Source organism: Anopheles merus, chromosome 3L (assembly GCF_017562075.2).
Source record: "Anopheles merus strain MAF chromosome 3L, AmerM5.1, whole genome shotgun sequence".
NCBI lineage: Eukaryota > Metazoa > Arthropoda > Insecta > Diptera > Culicidae > Anopheles > Anopheles merus.
This window is the reverse complement of record NC_054085.1, coordinates 33,549,495-33,569,386: the sequence shown is the minus strand read 5'-3', so window position 1 is coordinate 33,569,386 and position 19,892 is coordinate 33,549,495. Positions and strand designations below refer to the sequence as shown.

General features: G+C 47.8%; 4 protein-coding genes across 4 annotated transcripts; all 4 read left to right on the top strand.

Annotated features, from left to right (window-relative positions):
- Positions 1 to 530: 530 nt before the first annotated feature.
- Positions 531 to 2,854, top strand: LOC121599836 (dynein regulatory complex subunit 6-like). The gene is made up of 3 exons (XM_041927923.1): positions 531 to 818; positions 917 to 2,413; positions 2,512 to 2,854. The coding sequence occupies exons 1-3, from the start codon at positions 606 to 608 to the stop codon at positions 2,740 to 2,742; spliced, it is 1,941 nt and encodes a 646-aa protein (XP_041783857.1). The 5' UTR covers positions 531 to 605; the 3' UTR covers positions 2,743 to 2,854.
- A 628-nt stretch (positions 2,855 to 3,482) lies between these two features.
- On the top strand, positions 3,483 to 5,729 carry LOC121600346 (F-box/LRR-repeat protein 15-like). The gene is made up of 4 exons (XM_041928837.1): positions 3,483 to 3,753; positions 3,812 to 5,008; positions 5,077 to 5,280; positions 5,342 to 5,729. The coding sequence occupies exons 1-4, from the start codon at positions 3,511 to 3,513 to the stop codon at positions 5,639 to 5,641; spliced, it is 1,944 nt and encodes a 647-aa protein (XP_041784771.1). The 5' UTR covers positions 3,483 to 3,510; the 3' UTR covers positions 5,642 to 5,729.
- A 967-nt stretch (positions 5,730 to 6,696) lies between these two features.
- LOC121599917 lies at positions 6,697 to 11,105 on the top strand. Its single transcript, XM_041928067.1, has 5 exons — positions 6,697 to 8,337; positions 8,883 to 10,088; positions 10,250 to 10,453; positions 10,516 to 10,722; positions 10,805 to 11,105. The coding sequence occupies exons 1-5, from the start codon at positions 6,697 to 6,699 to the stop codon at positions 10,895 to 10,897; spliced, it is 3,351 nt and encodes a 1,116-aa protein (XP_041784001.1). The 3' UTR covers positions 10,898 to 11,105.
- A 4-nt stretch (positions 11,106 to 11,109) lies between these two features.
- On the top strand, positions 11,110 to 14,983 carry LOC121600510 (F-box/LRR-repeat protein fbxl-1-like). The gene is made up of 3 exons (XM_041929171.1): positions 11,110 to 11,832; positions 11,898 to 13,100; positions 14,465 to 14,983. Exons 1-3 carry the CDS (start codon positions 11,725 to 11,727, stop codon positions 14,981 to 14,983), a joined length of 1,830 nt encoding a protein of 609 aa, XP_041785105.1. The 5' UTR covers positions 11,110 to 11,724.
- The last annotated feature ends 4,909 nt before the right edge of the window (positions 14,984 to 19,892 follow it).

Sequence of the window (19,892 nt, the reverse complement as noted above, 5' to 3'; positions counted from 1 at the left end):
GCTCGGACCGTTACATTGTGGAGGTGAAGCACGTGGCTGTGGTGAAAACTGAATTTAAAGAAAGAAGAAGCAAATTCATTCACTCTAAATGAAAATCTTCTTTTTCAATGTATTTAAAGTGAAAAATAGTTGCTCGAAAAAATACTAAAAATAGAAACGCGTTGAAGCGAGCGTTCAAAATGTGCGTTCCTCCCCATGCGTAACAAACTAACTCAAATGTAACCAAACAACTTTTCCGCACTTCTACCATGTGATTGTACCACCGAAAACAAACGCACACACACTAATAAACGGAGCTTTCCCATTCGCTTGGTTTCGCTTTTCTTGGCAGCAAACAGCAAACAAACAAACCACCACGCATCCCTCGCCCAAGCTTTACGGATGATTGACCCTCCACCGTTCACCGTTGGATGAATTTATTTTTAAACAGTACCCTCACTTACTCACCAGCGGCGGATACTCTCGGTGGATGGCTTCCGATGTTGCCTTTCTTGCTAACCAGCGCCAGTCAGCGGTTTGAGTTCTAACGATAAGGAGTGCTTTCCCTGAAGCACCGTTTTGTCCCTTAAGTGCGTGTGTGTGCGCTAACAACAGCAACAACAAAAATGATGGACTTCTTTATTGCGAAAAACCATAACACTCCTGTGGAGGCACCAGCGCCGGAGATGGAGATGCTCACGTTACCATTTCCCAAGGAGGACGGAGAACATACAAACGGAGTTGTTGAGACGAAGAAGAAAAAGAAGCCTAAAGCTGCTCCCAAACAATCAACGCCCGAGCCGGAGATATTCACGGGCTTTAACTATCTCCCAATGGAAGTAAGTGTTAAGGAGATCCTCTCCAAAGAGAAAAGGTAGTGTGCTGAGACATCCACGAAATTCAACTAACTCCCCAACCGACCATTCCTCTCCAACAGCTTCTGCTGAAGGTGATGAAACAGATCTCGGTCGACGATCGGCTTGCGTGCGGCCAAACCTGCCACCGGTGGATGGAGGCGGCCCACTACTACCTACCGTTCAGCGATCGCATCATCTACCGCTTCACGAACGTCAACTTTACCGACTACGAGCCGCCGATCAAGAGCTTCCTAGGCGCGTTCCGGATATTCCCGCGCATCGCCATCAAAGCGTGCACCTTCTACGGGAACAGCCAGTTCTGGCCGCTGTTTGGAGAGCACGTGATCGAGCTGACGATAAAGAACTGCCTGATCAAGGATACCGAGCTGCTGTACATCTTGGAGCACGTGCCAAATCTGCGCCAGCTGAAAATAGAGCAGTGCGACGAGCTGTTTCGGTCGTGGTATTTCGAGAAGCGCCAAAGCTGCTGCGAGTCTCACTTTGTGCTGCCGGACCTGCTCGACGTGTCGCTCACGAACAATGACTTCTTGGACGAGCTGCACTTTAACAAGCTGATGACGCTCGCACCGAATATTGCGCATTTGGATCTGTCGAACTGCTTCAAGATGATTGCGTCCCATCGGCGGGTCGCGATGGTCGAGCACATTATGCGCTTTATCAACATGCACCAGTTCCAGCTGCACACGCTCAAGTTTAACGGGACGCTTGCGATCGACGATATCTGTCTGAGCACGCTGTCCATGATCGAGGGGCTGAGCTTGGAAACGTTCAGCATGACGTTCTGTGACAAGATACCGGCGGCGATCATTGATCTGCTGAGGCGTCAGCCGGACCTGAACATTACGCAGGACCTGGAGTGGAAGGTGGGCAGACATCCGATCAAAGCGCCCGGGTTCATTAGCTTCCTGGTGCGGCAAACCAATCTGGTGCATCTGGATCTAACCTCGTCGCTCGGCATTACCGACGAGGTGATGGAGCTGATCACGACCTGTCTGCCCAAGCTGAAAACGCTCAAACTACGGCGCTGCATTCTGGTGACGGACGAGGGCATCATGAACATCGTCAATCTGGTGAATCTGGAGGTGCTGGATCTGTCGAACTGCTATCGCATCTCTGACCATGCGATGTACAGGGGTGTGATCGGGCGGAAGGTGAAAAACCTCCACGAGCTGTACCTCTGCGAGCTGCCCACACTGAGCGACTACTCGCTGATACAGGTGACGCTGAATTACGAGATGCTGCAGGTGCTGGATTTAAGCAACAGCCCGAATGCGGCAACGGACGCCACGATGCAGTACGTCAACTACTATCTGGTGTCGCTCAAGCAGCTCCATCTGTACTGCTGCACGAAGCTGACGGATTCGGGCCTAACTGGGATCGATCTGCCCGTAAAGCCGATGATCACCTGGGACCAGGAGGAAACGTTCCCGCTCGATCGGCTGTTTAAGCTGCGCGTACTGAACCTGATCGGTTGCTACCGCATTACGGACCTGTCGCTCGAGAACGCTTTCAAGCTGGCGGAGTTGAAGGAGCTACATCTCGCGCGTTGTTATCAGGTGGAGTGTCAACTGTCCCTTTACAGATGCTATTGCTCTATGACTGTATGAGCTTGTTTAATGTCTGGTTTTTTATCTCTTCTCCTTCAAAAAAATAGATATCAGAGAAGGGAATTGCCGTCCTGAGCCAAGTGGCAACCGCGCTCGAGTTTATCGATCTCAGCGAATGTCCGCTGGTGAACGATAACTGCATCGAGATGCTGACGGCTAACCTGAAGCGGCTGCGAACCCTCAAAGTGAACAAGTGTCCCCAGCTGACGAACGCCTGCCTGGAGATAATCGGCCGAAACTGTAGCTACTTGAAGGTAAGCTTCGTGCCCGTCAGCTAGGCACACGCACACACAACCACAAACACACACACCGTTTCGTCCGCACTGTATTTTGTTCCGTGTCGTTCCGTGTGATCCACCTTTCGCTTATGTGCTTGAAGTTTTCCTACAGTACCTGCACATGATCGACTGCCGGCGGGTGCGAAAACCGCGCGAACGGCTCGCCAACCATTGCTCGCTCAAGGCGGTCTACGTAGAGTGGTAGCGGCGTCCCGTCCCCAGATGGTGAAGGGTTCCTATGACTACTACCACTGTACCAATTGTACTGAAATACGATCAATAAACAAGTGAAAGCCAAACGAGTAAAAAGAAAGACGGTGTAGCTCTATTTTAAAACCACCACAATCGCTTCTTAATCGGGCGTAATAGTCAGTAAGGTAAGCGTAAAACGGGCGTCATGTACTATTACGAAATTCTGGTCTTGGCCCCCATTAATCCGAACCAGTGAACTTTTGCGGCGCGACTTTTGTTTGTAAACAAATTGAGCGATCCTTGCTGCAGATCGGATGTGCTTTCGCGCAGGCGCACTAGGCGCTCTTCGGTTGCGCTCTTCAGTGTCAATGTCTCGGTCGCCTCGAACGGGTGTCGATCGTGACCGATCGGGAGCTTAATAATAGAACTGCAGAACCGAGCACACCGAACAGACGGAAACGGGGTTTGATAGAATCAGAATTCCACCAGCGCGCTAGTCAGCAGTTGTAGTCTGGCATCCGAACCGTGTGTCCGAGCTGTGTCGCTGTCTCGTGCGTTCGCCTACAAACCTACAAGATGGAGATGTCGATAGAGAGTTGGTTCAATCTGCACTACTACGGGTTCGGGCACGGTGCGGACGGTGGCGGGTACGATGACGACGAGGAGGAGGAAGAAGATGAAAGCGAAGCGGAGGAGCCAACACCGAAGGAACCGATCGAGGAAGTCGACGATCGTGAGTTTCCCTTTCACGACGATGTGTTTTACATCAACCTGAAGGGGCCGCGTGTTCGTACCGGCTTTGACAATCTTCCAATGGAGGTAAGAGTTGCTGAATGGTTTTGCTGAATGCTTACAAGCTTCCCTCGATCGCCAACAGATCTTGCTGAACATATTTCGCTTCCTCAATGGGGTGGATCGTGATGCGGCTGCCCTCACCTGCAAACGGTGGTTCGATGCGATGGGCTACCGAGAGTTCCTGGACGAGGTGTGTTTCCACTTCGAGGAGGTTAGCATCTGCGACGGGACGCCCCCGATCGCCCTCTTTCTGCGCAGCTTTCGTCACTTTTCCAACATCAAGCTGACGCGCGTCCAGTTCAACGGGTACTGCGAGTTCTGGGACGTGTTCGGGGAGTATCTGCGCGAGATCACGTTCTGCAACTGCATCACGCTCACAAAGTCCAAGCTGACGATGATACTGAAGCGGCTTCCGTTTTTGGAGTGCCTGGCGCTGGAGGAGGCGGACGAATTCTTCAAAACATGGACCCCGGTTGAGCTGAAGCGTATCGAGCCGGTGTGCCGATGTTTGCGCAAGCTAGCACTGAGGAAAAGCAATGCGTTCACTGTCGATCATCTGTACTATCTGGTCGCGATGGGACCGAACATTAGTGCGCTAGAGATTTCCAAGTGTCTGAAGCAGATCGATGCACCGACGCGGGTCAAGATACTTACCACCATTCTGACGATCATGAAGATGCGCAAGAAGAAGCTGCAAGCGGTCGACTTCAGCTACACCATGTACGATGATCTGTTTCTGAAGCAGTTTGCCGAGATCGAAAACATGTCACTGAGTCAGATCAGTCTGTCCTTTTTCGAGCGGGCGCCGATCAAGGATCCGGGAATTATTGATATTTTGCGCTGCCAGTCGGCGATCGTACATTTGGATCTGTCGTCGTTTTTGAATCTGACCGATTTTGCGCTGATTGAGATTTCCACCTCACTTCGGTTGCTGAAAACGCTCAAGCTGAATGGCTGCTGGTTGCTGACGGACTTTGGCGTCGAATCGATCTACAAGCTCGATCGGCTGCAGGTGCTCGATCTGTCCGACTGTGATAAGATCAGTGATCGTGGGTTTATGAAGGCGATCGTTGACCGGCGACGGGATTGTATGAGCCAGCTGTACCTGAGCATGCTGCCGGGGCTGACGGATAGTGTGATCTTGAAGATTTGTCTGACGCTGCTTAACCTTACCGTGATCGACTTCTGCGGTTCGGATTGCATGAACGACACCTCGGTACAGTTTCTGTTTTGCTATCTAAAGTGTTTGCGTATTTTGCGGCTGAATGGATGCGTTAAGGTATGTGAGCGGGACCTTGCGCTAGATTGTTGTTGCTTTCATAGTTCTTATGCATTTCTGATTTCCAGATTTCTGATGCCGGGCTTACGGGAGAAAACCTACCAGTAGCGGTGATCGAGATCTGGGACACGCAGACCACATTCGCCATCTGCGAGCTGCGCAGTCTGCAGGAGCTGCAGCTGTCCGGGTGCTTCAAGGTGACCGATTTTACGCTGACCCATGCATTCCGCTTTCGAGAGCTGCGTGAACTCAATCTGGCACATTGCGTGCAGGTGGGTAAATGTGACCTTAAAACCTCTGCCTGCAGATAAAAGCTGTAACTTCTTATTGTAGATATCCGAGCCGGGGATTGAAGCAATGTCCCTCAACTGCCCTGCGCTGGAGCAAATCGATATGAGCGACTGCTTCCACGTGAACGATCGGTGTGTGGTGGCACTGGCGAAAAATCTCGTGCGGCTTCGTTCACTCAAACTCGTGCGCCTTCCGCTGCTTACGGTTGCCAGTGTGGATGCGCTGGTAGAGTACGCGAAGGCGCTGCGGTACATCAACATACGCGGCTGCCCCAAAGTACCGAAGGATGCACCGGAGCGGTTGAAGAAAATTGCCACCCTACGTAATATACCCAAGTGTTAGCCGCTGTGTGTCTGTGCTCTGTGCTGTCCCATCGTGGTTATTCGTGTTCGTGGCCAAGCGTCCAGTGTTTAGTGTCGTTTGTGTCCTGTTGTTGTTGACCGTAGACTTATGGTATTGAGATATGTCAATTTTTCTTCTTTCAGGCACGTCGGAATAAGTCTATTGGATATATGTTGGATCACCCAAAAACCACCTGTGTACTATGCGAATCGATATAAATAGGAAACAAAACATAACCAAAAAAAAGGAATAAACCATAGAAATAGTTTACTTAAACAGTTTTATAAGTTATTGAGAAACCATTATTAATTTTCCTAAATTTTTCTCTGTGTGCTATGAGGGCATTTTGAATAAAAAATGAAATCGATCTGGTAAAAATGAAGATTGTAGAGCCTTAGCGCCCGAGGGTATGCAATGTATTTACGAATTAATTTTTGAACTAGTATCGTTCAAACTAGTAATCTTCCATTTAGTCCATTAGCATCATCAGTAAGTAAAACAAGTAATTCAATACAGAAATGCAACAAATTGCATACCTCAAGGCTCATAAGTTAACCTTTAAGTAAATCTCCAAAAGCTAAAAAGTATACCTTTAGGCGTTTAGTACTAATATACGTAAGAAGCAAAATAAAATTAAATGGCTAAACATAAAACAATTGATTTATGCATAGCCAAATATAACCTTTTTCACATTATTTCGTACATTCAGGCAAATAAATAGCCTAAATATATGCAATCCAACACGTTTTCATTGGACAACAACCAATATTAAATGCACAATTCACCATCAATCCCTCACCCGTTACGGTAAATACTTTCGCTTTCATTCGGCAAAAAATACTCACCATATGAATAGCGATGCGCTCGCGTTACCGTAAAACCCGTGATTGCATAACCCTACCTCGCTGCCGTCCCGTTCGGTAATCGGTCGGCTCGATCCGCTCGGAATCGGTTGCGATGGGGGAAGAAGGATCTAACGCAACCGTACCGAGCCTCGGATTCAGCTTCAGTCAGTCTGTCAATTCCGCCCGCATCACATGCACCACCGAGACGCGATGGATTTTGTGTGTCCCGTGAGTGTGTTCCTGCCCGCGAGAAAGCCTCCCGCCAAGGTGCTGTCCCGATCAAAGTCCCTCGATCAACCGCCACCAATGGCCAGTGTGGAGGAAGATGGTGCAATTGGCGAGTCAAGTGGTCAGACAAAACAGCCTGACAGTAGTCGAAAGTCGAGCAGTACCAGCAGCTCCAAAGCGGGTTCCTCCTCTTCGTCCGGCTCGGGGTCATCGTCGAGGAAAAAGACCGAACCGAAAAAGGATGTGGTTCAGGAAAAGCGCAAAAGAAACAGTATTTTCACGCTCTTTCCCAGCGTGCAGTGGAAACCGACGGTGGAGGAGAACATTTCCGTGCCGGTACAGTACTGCGATTGGATGGAACCGTTTAGTTGTGAGGGTAAGTTCACCGCACGCTACGATCTGCTGCCGATGGAGCTGATCCTGAAGATCTTCAAGCAGCTGAACTATAGCGATCGGCTAGCGGCCAGCGAGGCCTGCCGGCGGTGGTTCGAGGCGGCTCACTACTACGAACCGTTCCAGCGCCAGATGTACTTCAACTTCGATCGGATCGAGTTCAATGATGAGGAGGGGCCGATTAAATACTTTTCGCAGCCGATGCGAACGTACCCGTACTTGTCCTTCACGTTTGTGGAGTTTACCAAGCATAGTGACTTTTGGCTGAACAACGGGATGTACATACGGGAGCTCACGATGCGCTGTTGTTTGATACGGAAGAAGAAGTTTATCACGATCATGAAGAACCTGCCCGTGCTCGAGCGGCTCGAGCTGATGCAGTGCGACGAGCTGTTCAAGCACTGGACGCTGGACTACAGCACGGACGAGCCGATGTTCCCGTTTACGCTGCCCCACCTGAAGCATCTGTCGCTGGCAGCGTGTGACTACTACAACGAGTATCACTTTGAGCGGTTCATTGAGGCGGCGCCGGCACTGGAATCGATCGATGTGTCCAACTGCTTCATCAATCTGTATCTCTCCCGGCGCATGACGATGATATCGCGCGTCATGCGCTTGGTGAGCAAAAATCGGAACATTATGAAGGCACTCAACATTAGCGACATTCCGTGCTTTGATGATGTCGCCTGGCATCTGCTGGCGGAGATGAGCGGCCTCTACCTGACGCACTTTACCGTCACGTACACCGATCGTATTCCGCTGAAGGATCCGGGGATATTGAAGTTCTTCAGCGTACAGACGCGGCTCACGCATCTCGATCTAACTTCGTCGATCGGGGTGAACGATGTCTGTCTGCAGCTGATCGTGGAAAGCTGTCCACTGTTGGAGGTGTTGAAGCTGCGGCGCTGTTGGTTGCTGTCGGATGAAGGGGTGCAGGATTTGCACACGCTGAAGCATCTGCGCGTGCTGGACGTGTCGAGCTGTGAGCGTATCTCGGACTATGGGATGCGCGTAGGGATTATTGGGAAGCGACCGCGCCAGGTGGATGAGGCGTACTTCTCGCTGCTGTGCACGCTGAGCGACTACACGATGTACTATCTGGTGCTGATGTTCAAGAACCTGCAGGTGCTCGATCTGGATAGTAATGCGACGATTACCGATACGTCGCTACAGTATCTGTGCTGCTACTCGCAGGATCTACGCAATCTTAACCTTCAATCCTGTGCAAAGGTAAGTGAAGGGAATGGGTTGTTTGAGTGTTGCGTTATTAGAACTTTAAGCATCGCTGTTGGAAAAGGGAAAGCAAGCGCATCCGCGTAATGATCGTCATTTGATATCCGCACTTGTCGCTGCCAAAGGTTGGTGCCGTACTCAAAATAGGCGCAGCGAAAATAAGCTTGCGCCGCGTCTCTCGAATGCCTCTCGCTTGTTGTGTTGCGTAATAACAACAACAAAATGTCGGCCGCACGCCACATCACGACGCGGTAAACGACGAGCCATTTCCTTGTTCGAAGAGCAAACACTTTCGATCGTCGAACCGACACCGAACCACCGACGCCCGAGCGATCATTATTTAATTCAAGCCGGGCAGCTGCAGTTCACTAGCCGACCATCGGAGCGATCACAGTCAAGGATGCGCTACCACAGAAAACCGTTGCCAATATTTCGGCCCCAGTTCGAGCTGCTGCCCGTCGAGGTAAGAAGTGAAGCTTTTCATACGAAGCGACTGTAAAAAAAAAACTGAAGCATAACATGCTCATCTTCTCACAAAACAGCTCGTGGTGCAGATCTTCAAGTACCTCTCGACGAGCGATCGCCGGTCGGCCTCGTACGTCTGCAGCCGCTGGTATGAAGCGTCCAAGTACTGCCGATTTGCCGAGCAGATGGTCCTACACCTGATAGGGGTCGATTTCGATGATTTCAAGCCGCCCGTGATGAACCTGATCCTCGCCGATCGCAAATACCCACTAATCAAGCTGTCCCGCGTCAAGCTGAACGTGTACAGCAAGTTCTGGGAAAACTATGGCCCGTTCGTGCGCGAGATCACGTTCGAGAAGTGCATGATCTGGCGGGAGCGAGTGATCTCACTGTTTAAGCACATGCCCAACCTGCGCGTCGCACGCTTCGTGGAGTGTGATCTACTCCGGGATGATCTGTTCCGGACGTGGAAATTCTTCGACAACGGGCTGTACACGATCGACTTCCCGGGCGTGGAGACACTCTCGCTGGCGAAGAACAACTTCAGCCAGCTACAGTTCGAGTCGATGGTAGAGATGATGCCAAATCTGACGCGGATTGACTTTTCCAACTGCTTCCGGCAGGTGGAGACGGGTCGCAAGATGTTCCTACTGAGCTGCATACAGAAGTTTATCGTGCGACGGCAGTACGTACTGCGAGCGATCAACATTAGTGGCATTCCGGTGGATGATATCTTTTTGAGGGGTTTAGCGGACGCGGAAGGATTGCTGCTGGATGAGCTAAGCCTAACGTATCTGGAGAAAATGCCCACCCGTCTGCCAGCGATCGTGGATCTGTTTCGGAGGCAAACGAATCTGCGCTTCCTGGACGTAACAGGCTCGAACGGCATCACCGACTACTGTGTCGATCAGATCGTACGCCACATAGTCGGGCTGCAGGTGGTTGTAATGACCGGCTGCTGGGGCATTTCGGACTACGGCATTCGGCAAGTGTTTCGGCTGCAGCAGCTCGAATCGCTCAACCTTTCCAACTGCATCCGCATGTCCAAGCATGGCATCATCGATGGGGCCGCGTTCAGCAATCGTGCGATCGTGAAGGAGCTGCACCTCGAGCTGCTCGATACGCTCGACGAGGAGTGTGTGGTGAAGATTGGGGCAAACTTTCCCAACCTGACCGTGCTGAACATTGGCGGCTCGTCGACCTGCATGACCGACTGGTCGGCCCAGTACATCTTCTGCAATCTGGTCAATCTGGAGCATTTAAACATTGAGCGCAGCACAAAGGTACAACGGTGCGGGCACTGCGCTTGCCCAGCGTGTAATTAACACCTCGACCGCAAGAAGCTTGGGGATAGCTTCGGCGACGCGGGAAAGGCAAAACGTGATCGACGCATTCTTTAACATGCCTAACCTTTTACTCTCTCTCTCTTTCTCTTCCACTCCAGCTGACGGATGCGGGCTTTACCGGGATCGATCTGCCGGAGAAAACGTTCTCAATCTGGGACGTGGAGGAAACGTTCGCGATCGATCGGTTGAAGAAGCTACGCGTGCTGAAGGTGTCCGGGTGTTATCGTATGACGGATTTCGCGCTGCGCTACGGCTTCCGATTTAACGAGCTGAAGGAGCTTAGCTTATCCCGGTGTCATCAGGTAAGGTTTGGATGGTTGTGACTGTTCGCAGGGATTGAAATTGAACGGTTTTTCGATTCTAGATTTCAGAAGCTGGCGTTGAACGATTAGTATCAACCTGTCCGACGTTAGAGTATCTCGATCTCAGCGAGTGTCCCAACATCAACGACAACTGTGTGAAAATGATCGCGATTCAGCTGAAGCGTATCAGCACCCTTAAGTTGGCCAACTGCCCGCTGCTGACGGAGATATGTCTACACTATTTGGTGACGTTCTGCAAAAACTTGAAGGTGGGTTACAACTTTTTGAACTGGTTGCGAAGAAAGCGATACTAAGTACAATGTTTCATTCCTTCTATTCTCATTCTCGTAGTATCTGTACGTAAGAGGATGCTTTAAGCTGCCACCGGACATTGCGGAACGTCTTTCGAAGATACCCACCTTGAGACAGGTGTATAAGTCGTAGGACGATCATTTTAAGAACATATTTAATCTCTTATGAAATAATGAGCAAACATATTTTAACCCAATGAAATAGCTTTAAAAGAAGGTGATTGTGAACGCAAGATAACTCCGTAAATATTAGTGCTATTTATACATTATTGTGAGTTAATAAAGCATAAAGTATATGAAGTAGCATTTGCTTATCGAAAATGAGATCTGAACTAAAACAAAACAAATGATGAAGAATGATTTCATCTAGATATCAAGATCTTTTATAGGCCATAGATCCGAACGACATAAACGTTCTTGTTTAAATGTATTAATCTTCATACAAAAATGTATCAACTTTCAACTCGTTCTTCCCACGTAACCGTGTTGCTGTGTTGCCCGTGTGTCCTTGCAAGAACGCAGAAAATAACCTCCACCTGTAGCCAGCACGTAATAGAACGCTTTCACATGCGCAAATGCAGGCGGTTTTTTTTGGCAAAGGGATATCATTCGTCACCATCGTTGTCGTCGATTATGTCACACGATCTAAGAACACGATCTACGGCTTCGATCTTCTACGAGGCAGGGACGATTACACACCCGACACGACCCGAAACGAACATCGCATGGTTCTAGCGCAACAAACAAGGAAATAGACACACATTTTCGGGACACTCTCAGTTTTAGTCGATCCTCATTCACTGACCCGTTCAGTTCGGAAAGATACTGCGGCCGTGTTCTTGTGTGAAGGTGAAACTTGGCGCTTGGCACAAAATTTGTTTGGGTCGTGCCAAAGCAGAATACCGGCAAAAGTGTCACGAGATCGGTGTTGTGTTTGGGTGTTGTTTTGATTTTCCGGAAATGGCTTTAGCTCGGCTGGTAGAACGAATCGAGCGAACGCTGTACGTGCACTACGAGGATAGCTTTGTTTACTTCTTCGAGCCAAACTTTGAAGCACTGCCACCGGAGGTACGTCGGGGATGTGCCGTCGTCAGTATTGAGTTGAGTCCTTGATGTATAGTTCATCTTTCTAGCTTCTGATCAAACTGTTCCAGTACCTCAATCCAAGTGATCGCAGTGCAGCCGCACTCGTCTGCCGGTCCTGGTACGATGCGTTCCGCTACATCGAGTTCCAGCGTGCCGTTCGGCTCCACATCCACGACATAGAGTTTGTTGACAATGGGCATCCGCTAAACAAACTGATGACATCCTTTCGCTACTTCACCGACGTCCGCATCACGAAGGTAGTGTTCGGCAACAAGAGCGAGTTCTGGAGCGAGTTCGGCGACGGCATCGAGGAGCTGACGTTCGACAACTGTGTCATCTGGAAGCACAAGCTCGTCTCGATCCTGAAGTATATGCCCCGGTTGCGCCGTCTGCACGTCCTAAACTGTCCCGATCTGTTCAAGGCGTGGAAGCTGATCGAGAACACCACGGTCACGTGGAATCTCGTCATGCCCGAGCTGCGGCACCTTAGCTTGGCGCGCAACAATCGCTTCCAGGACTTTCACTTCGACCAGCTGGTACAGCTGGCCCCACAGCTTGATTCGCTCGACGTGTCGGAGTGTTTCAGCAGCATCGAGGCGCGGCAGCGCGTGCTCATGCTGAATCACATTCTCGAGTTTGTGCGAACGACCTGCGATCGGTTGCGCCATCTCTTCCTCGCCGGTACACCGATCGACAATGTGTTTCTCCGCGGCCTGGCCGACATTCGCGCCCTCTCGCTGCGCAGCCTGGCGCTGATGGTGTGTGAAAAGATTCCCACCAACGAGCCGGGCATTATCGATCTGCTGCGTGCTCAAACGGGGCTCACCCATCTCGATCTGTCCAAATCGCTGGCGCTGAACGACTACGCACTGATACAGATCTCCCGCTCGATTCCGCAGCTCGAGACGCTCATCCTCAACCGGTGCTGGATGATTACCGACTACGGCATTACGGCGATCAAGAGTCTGGTGCGGTTGCGGCACATCGATCTAACGAACTGCGAGCGCATTACCGATGCCGGGCTGGTGGGCGGCCTGTTCACACACAATCGCCGCAACGTGCGCAAGCTGTACCTGGGCCTGCTGACCAACATGAGCGATGCGGCACTCACGAAGGTGTCGTTCGAGTTCTGCGACCTGGTCGTGCTCGATCTCGGCGGCTGCTCGAACAGCATCAACGATCTGTCGATACAGTACATCTTCTACCACATGACGAAGCTGCAGGAGCTAAATTTAGACTGTTGTGCGAAGGTAAGTGCGAAAAGCGGCGGGGTTGGGGGCAGTGGGGAGCATGTTCTTACTGCTGGTAATAGTTTCATTGTTAGAGATAAGTGCTGCCATGAAGGTGGTACATTGTATTGTTGCAGGGGGTGTGAAAATTATTAAGTATCTCTATTTTTACAACTATTGTAGCTCATTTTGGGGCTATAGATATTTTGATCATGCTTTTCGTTCTTGCCAAAAGTATTGATTTCCTTTTTAGATCAGAATGGATATTTAAACTTGAATGTTGAATGTTTCCATTATTAACGTATTCTAATCAACGTTTGTTTTGTATAGCTAATACTATCGTCTTCATCGATTGCATCGACCACCTCTTAAAATCACCATTGTATTGAACTAAACTTGTGAATCATGATATTAAATGAGTAATTGTCAGACAAAATGAAAATGTAAGTAAGCTAATAAAAATAAACTTGATCAAATTAGATGACATTTCAAAGTGCAACAGTGACTGCAACACTCCGATCATGTGAAATAATGACGGCGAGCACCGTATTCACAGAAACATAATACAGTGTTTACCATTAGGTCAGCAATTGCAATAATATTTAGTATATTAGAATATACCTTTCGCGGGTTTAAGACTCATATAGACCGTCTCCATAGCAAGGACTTCTGCGTGGTAGTAAGCTTCGAAAGCCTGTATGGGCCGGCATGATCGCGTAAGACGTTGTGTCGTTGTGTAGAAGAAGAAGAAGAAGAAGAAGAAGAAGAAGAAGAAGAAAAGGAATAAGAAGAAGAAGAAGAAGAAGAATAAGAAGAAGAAGAAGAAGAAGAAGAAGAAGAAGAAGAAGAAGAAGAAGAAGAAGAAGAAAAAGGAGGAGGAGGAGGAGGAAGAGGAGGAGAAGAAGAAGAAGAAGAAAAGGAAGAAGAGCATGCTAAACTCAATTTTCATTCATTTGAACGTGAAGAAAGCCGTCGGTTAGTCAAAATGTCAAAAAATGAGACAAAAAGGCAAAAAGTTTATATTTTACAACTCGTTGAAGTTGCCACTAAATGCCACCAGTGGCGGATTTAGGTTTGAGAGTCCAGCAGGATGAAAATTTGCTTATGAGCAGAGAGAAAGAGGAGGCTTTCAGCCCCCAATAGCGACCTCGAGGACGATAAGCGAAAACTTTATTTGCGTAGTGATTGATACGTCCCTGACTTAAGACGCCTCCATCACATTTCCTCATCACTTCAAAAAAGACCAGCATAATCCAAGAAAACTAATTACGGACTCATGTCAAGCATCTTCGCTTCATTAACCAAATGTTTTGTATTTCAATACAAAAATCATAAAACGATCCAATGCCTTTTGCTGTAAGATGATTCCCCTTTTTTCTTCACAGATTTCTGATGCCGGCATCACCGGTGTCAACCTTGAGGAGAAAGCATTCGCTATCTGGGACATCGAGCTATCGTTCTCCATTGCCGATCTTATCGGCCTGCGTTCGCTCAAACTATCTGGCTGCTACAAGATCACCGACTACTCCTTCGAACGCTGCTTCAACTTCAAGGAGCTGAAGGAGATCAGCTTGGCCCGGCTGCTGCAGATCAGCGACCATGGCATCGAGCGACTCGCGCTCGGCTGTCCTTCGCTCGAGGTCGTCGATTTCAGCGAGTGCCGCACGATCACGGACCGCTGCATAGAGATCATCACCAAGTGCGAGCCACGGCTAACCACGCTGAAGCTCCAGAACTGCACGCAGATCACGGACAAGGCGATCCGGCATATCGTGGAGAACTGTCGCGTACTGCGGGTACTGAACATACGCGGCTGCATCAACATTTCATCGTACGCGGAGAAAAAGCTGTCGGCAGTGAAATCGTTGCGATATCTGCACGGCACCACACCGGAAGTGATCTAGGAGAGGAGGGGGGGCACGGTGGAAGGTGTTGTAAATTGTGTTTATTTAGGTAAATAAATGTATTTCGAAAGTGCTTCTTGCTTTTTTGTTGTTGTCTCTATCTTCCCATCCCAATCGCTGCGCTCAAGGTCAGAATCTCTTTCCCCACTTGTTTGCAGCCACGGCAGCCTGTTCCCGAACGTCTTAATCCACCGCTCGGTTGGGGGTGTTCGAAAGAAGCCGTTTCGAACGAACAAGCAAAGTGCAGCTAGTGTATCCCCTTTCATCCTGACCGTCCCGTCGCTTCAATCGACCGATCGATCTGAACGAAATGGTGGTCCCCGAACGCGCGGTGGGCGATGTAATGATCAGTGAAGTTTTTTGGTTAATTAGTCGGTGATGCTTGAGATAAAAGATCAAAGACGATGCCGCTCAACGGACGGACGGACATCGAGTGATTGAGCTGCTACTGGTACTCTCTCTCTCTCTCTCTCTCTTTCTCTCCGTCGGCCGCCCACCTCTCCGCTCATTCCAGCCCACCCGATGGCGGCGGGTGGCGACCATCGACGTCCGTTTCCCAAACAGAACCTAGGCCAAACGGAGGTTGTCTCGGGTGGAAAAGTGCACGCACGCACGCACGCACACTTAAACACTTCAGAAAGTGACGACAAATCCTCGTCGTCCCAAAACAACGAAAAGGGGGATGAAAGCACTTGCGGCGGGCATTTGGGAACCGGACGAGCCGGACGAGTCCAGCACAGAGAGACACCGAAACAGGGGCAACATGCAGAAGTAAGTTTATATGATTTAATAAGTTTATTGCACGCATCTCCGGTGTTGTTGCTGTGTTTTTATGGTAGGGGAACCCTAAACGGAACGGATTCGTCGTCGTCCTCGTCATCGCTCGGTGTCGGTGTGGAACAGACAGAGTGTTCCGACGGTACTGGACATCGGCCACTCGTCAGATCTTTCAGATGCCGACTACCGACTCCAATGGTCAGGTTTTTTTGCTGTTTTGTTTCTCTTTCTGGATTTGATTCTGTTGCTTCCGTCTGTTTAAAGCTTTTTTTACCGCCGTCTTACCTTTTTGGTGAAGGTATGTTTCGTTCTTTTGGTGGTGGGTTGATGCAAAAAAATATATGTATGGGCAAACAAAAGCACTAGTAAAAATGTGCCTCAAGAATGCTGTTTATTGAACGGTAGGGTTTGGCATTTAAAACCCATCATTTAAAATTCTGCCACAGAAAAAGGCTAATCAAAATTCTATAATGGTGAGCTTAAGTGGTGCAAAAAGAGATTTTTTAAATTTAAATGGAATTAAATTGCAATTAAAAATAGACTAGAAATCAAGAAAAGCTTGCAAAGCAGTATGGTAAGGCCGTGGGTGGATCGAATTCAATTACTGATATGATCTGGCCAGTAATTGGTACAGGAGTAAGGAAATAAGTTCCCGGCTAATGAGGTCGAGAGATCAGCAGATAATAAAAAAGGATTTTTTTTTCTATCCCAGTCTAACTATGAAGAGAAAATTAAACTCCAATTGATCTTAAGCATTTGTATTGTATTGTAGTATTGTATTGCAATATTGTTGTTTATTGAAGAAACGATTGAAGTGGCATTACCACATAATGTTCTCCTAAGCCCTATCTCTTAAATCCGGCAAGAAATGATGCTAAAAAGGTCCAAAGAAATACACTTACCAACCCACAGCACATTAAGCTTCATAGTCCAAGTCTTTAACAATAGGTCACAGAGTGTCAGACCCTGTTATGTATCTTATGTATCGGTTATATAAACAGATGTCTGATGTATCTATTTAAAATGTTGATACCAATTGCGCCTACAGCTCTTATTCACATGATGAGACAACCTGTTATCCTGGACGTTTCTGTGGTTATTAATTCCGGTTACACTTTTTGATGTATTTCCAATTCTTGTTGATGTGACCCTGTGACATAGCTGTGCCAGGGTGTTTCCTATTGTAAGGGTTCAAGGTTTTACCGAACCCATCTACATGAAAATCCCAAATATTCTGCATTTAAATTATGGAATATATTGCTTTACTTCTTCCGTTTGAATTGCCTACCCCACCCAGATGCCACACTATGTTTCACTTCTCGTGACTGATTCAGTGACTGAAGATCAATATTATTATCCGTCCCCGCTTTTTTCGATTGTTGTTCTTTTGAAAATTTAGTTATGAAATTTAAAAACATTACTGGATTAAATTGGATAATGTTTCTACCCTTCTGATCATCAAAAAATTAAGCAAAAAACTAATGAGCGAGAGAGCAATAGAAGAAGTAAAGCGAGAGAGAAAGCAGAGAGCGCATGAAAGTGTCCAATGGAAAAAGAGAGAAAAAGTAAGCTGATCAATGTAGCCTAGTTACAGGGCTTGATCTTCTGTTTCATAGTTTGCACGCGCCGTAACAGACGTAGATGACCTAAGATACAATATCAAGTTTGTTTACAGCGATCCTGCTTACTAAGGTTTTGTTTATCGAATGATCCGTAGTTTTTCTGATGCATGTTGTCTTAAAGCTCTTTTTTGTGCTCTGGTACGTGCAATATTGGAATACGTTTATCGTAGTAATTATCGTGCCCTACCAGAATTGGGTAGATTCATCGGTTAGAAGCCGTACAAAAATGGTTTACACGCTTCATGTTCCGAAGATGTGTGGGCAGGGATGTTCCTTTACCGAGTTATGTTGAGCGATGTGACCTATTTGCACCCTAGAAAACTCTAGAAGAGCGACGTTTAATACGTTCATGCGAGATCTTTTAGAAATCATGCTGTCCTTTATATACATAGAGCCTCAACGAACTGTATTTGGTTGTAATGATCCTTTGCCGCGCTGCATAGACATATTCAATAAACGTCATGGGTTCAAGCCCGGAATGGACCGTCCCCCCGTAGCAAGGACTGACTATTCGGCAACGTGGCACTGAATAAAGCCTCGAAAGTCTGTGGAAAGCCCCAAATAGAAGCAAAGCTTTTAGCGAATTACATATTTTTCTTTCCTCTTTACAACGGCCTGGTGTTAAGTTGCTAAAATGCCTAATATCAAACGTACTGCACGGCCTGCTAGCAAGAGATCCTGGCGAACGCTGAATGGGACGCATGAGCCTTAACAAGCATCGAATAGTAACGATCGGCCTACTGTTTGCTTCGTACGTATTCCTCCTCACACAGCCTTAATCGAGACAAACACTGTTCCTCACAGTGGTACACCTTTTGCGTTTGCCCCTTGTACATTGTAAAAAAGAAATGCATTAAGCTTACCACTTTACTGTTGATCTTTGTTCAAACTGGGGCACTGCAGCTAGACGGGCTACGGTAAATATCAAGCCTTTCCTCGCACTGGCTTGCCGTTGCCCGAGGATCATGGCAATAAAATCGATCCCCTACAGCAACAGCACCGAACCAAACACAAGAACAACAACAAAAAAAAGGAAAATAAACCTCTCCAAACAAATGCACTCGGCAAATAGGCAGTGTGTGTGTGGAGCAGTTCGTAGCAAAACCGGAGTAGCCATCCGTGGCGGATGCTGCCAGCAGCGGGGACGAAAAGCAAATTCCTTTTCTTCTCCCTGGGGCTGACGTCGTTTGGCCGGTTGTTTGTGCGTGTACGTGTGTGTGTGCGCGCGAGTACGCGCGTTATTGTGGCAATCTGATCGTACGAATGGTGTGTTTGCTCATGCTCAGCATAACGCAAACAATTGAACGACGTGGTCCACGACGACAACCACAACGGCAACGACGAAACCGACAAAATGGAATCGTTGCGCGACATTGACGGCGACTTTGGATGGACCTTCCCGGGCACCTACCGGCCACCACTGGCCGGCGACCTGACAGCTTGGTTCGCTTGAATTAATTTCAAGTCACGCCAAAACCTTTCAGCCCCGCTCGGCAAAGGCCATGTGGAAGGGTGTTCGGATTCGGTTGTCTCACTTTTTTCGGTGACGACCTGCTCCATCAATCTGCGTTGCTTTACCCCCTACACGAAAGCAGCACCAAGCAGCGTTCCAGAGTCAGATGGTAGAGGGCAAATGTTTGCGGGAAAAATTAGAGAGATTTAAAAAAAAACGGTATCACGACAGCGGCGACGACACGACCACCGAGTGATGGTGTTGTTTTTTGAGGGGATGAAGAAGAGGATGCAAGAGCAGGAATGATACAGGGTCGATCGTTTGTACAAACGTTTTCGATTGAACGTTTAAATAAGATCATTGCGTCCATTTTTTCTTCTTCAAATGAGCCCTACATCGACCACGGGCACGAAATGAGGCGAGCTAAAACGTAAGCTTTCAAATTCCACTGAAAGCGGAACACTCGGAAAAGAAAGACTGCACAGAGTTAGTTTGCATTGCTTTGATGTCAAGTATAAGAAGCTCTTATTTGCTTTAGACAGATTATTTTGTCATTTTTCTTTCCTTGAGCAGTAAAAACATTTAAAACTTTTCAAATGTTATGGCCTTTTTTGCTGTTTTTATCTTTTAAAATAAAAATGGAACGACTTACAAAGTTACATTACATAAACTAACGTTTCATGTTATAAAACATGATAAATTTTGTAGATAACGCTAATGACAACGATTTAAGGAAACAAATTACAAGTATTCCTGTAATCAATGGACATGTAAAAAGAACGAAAATTAACAAAACGATCGAACAACATAACAAAAAGACATTTAAAAATAAAAGATGAAAAAGCGAGTTAGATGTTATGAGCTCTTTACAGAAACAAAATACAAGAATACAAGTAAATGCATTTTCGATTAAAGAATCACGAATCGGCACCAAAAATAACTAATGGAGCGCTTTTGATTATGAAAGTAAATTACGCACAAGCAAAAAACAAAATCTATAAGGCATAAAAAATCAAATATAAAAAAGAGTAATAAGGAGAAGAAATATTGTTGGCTG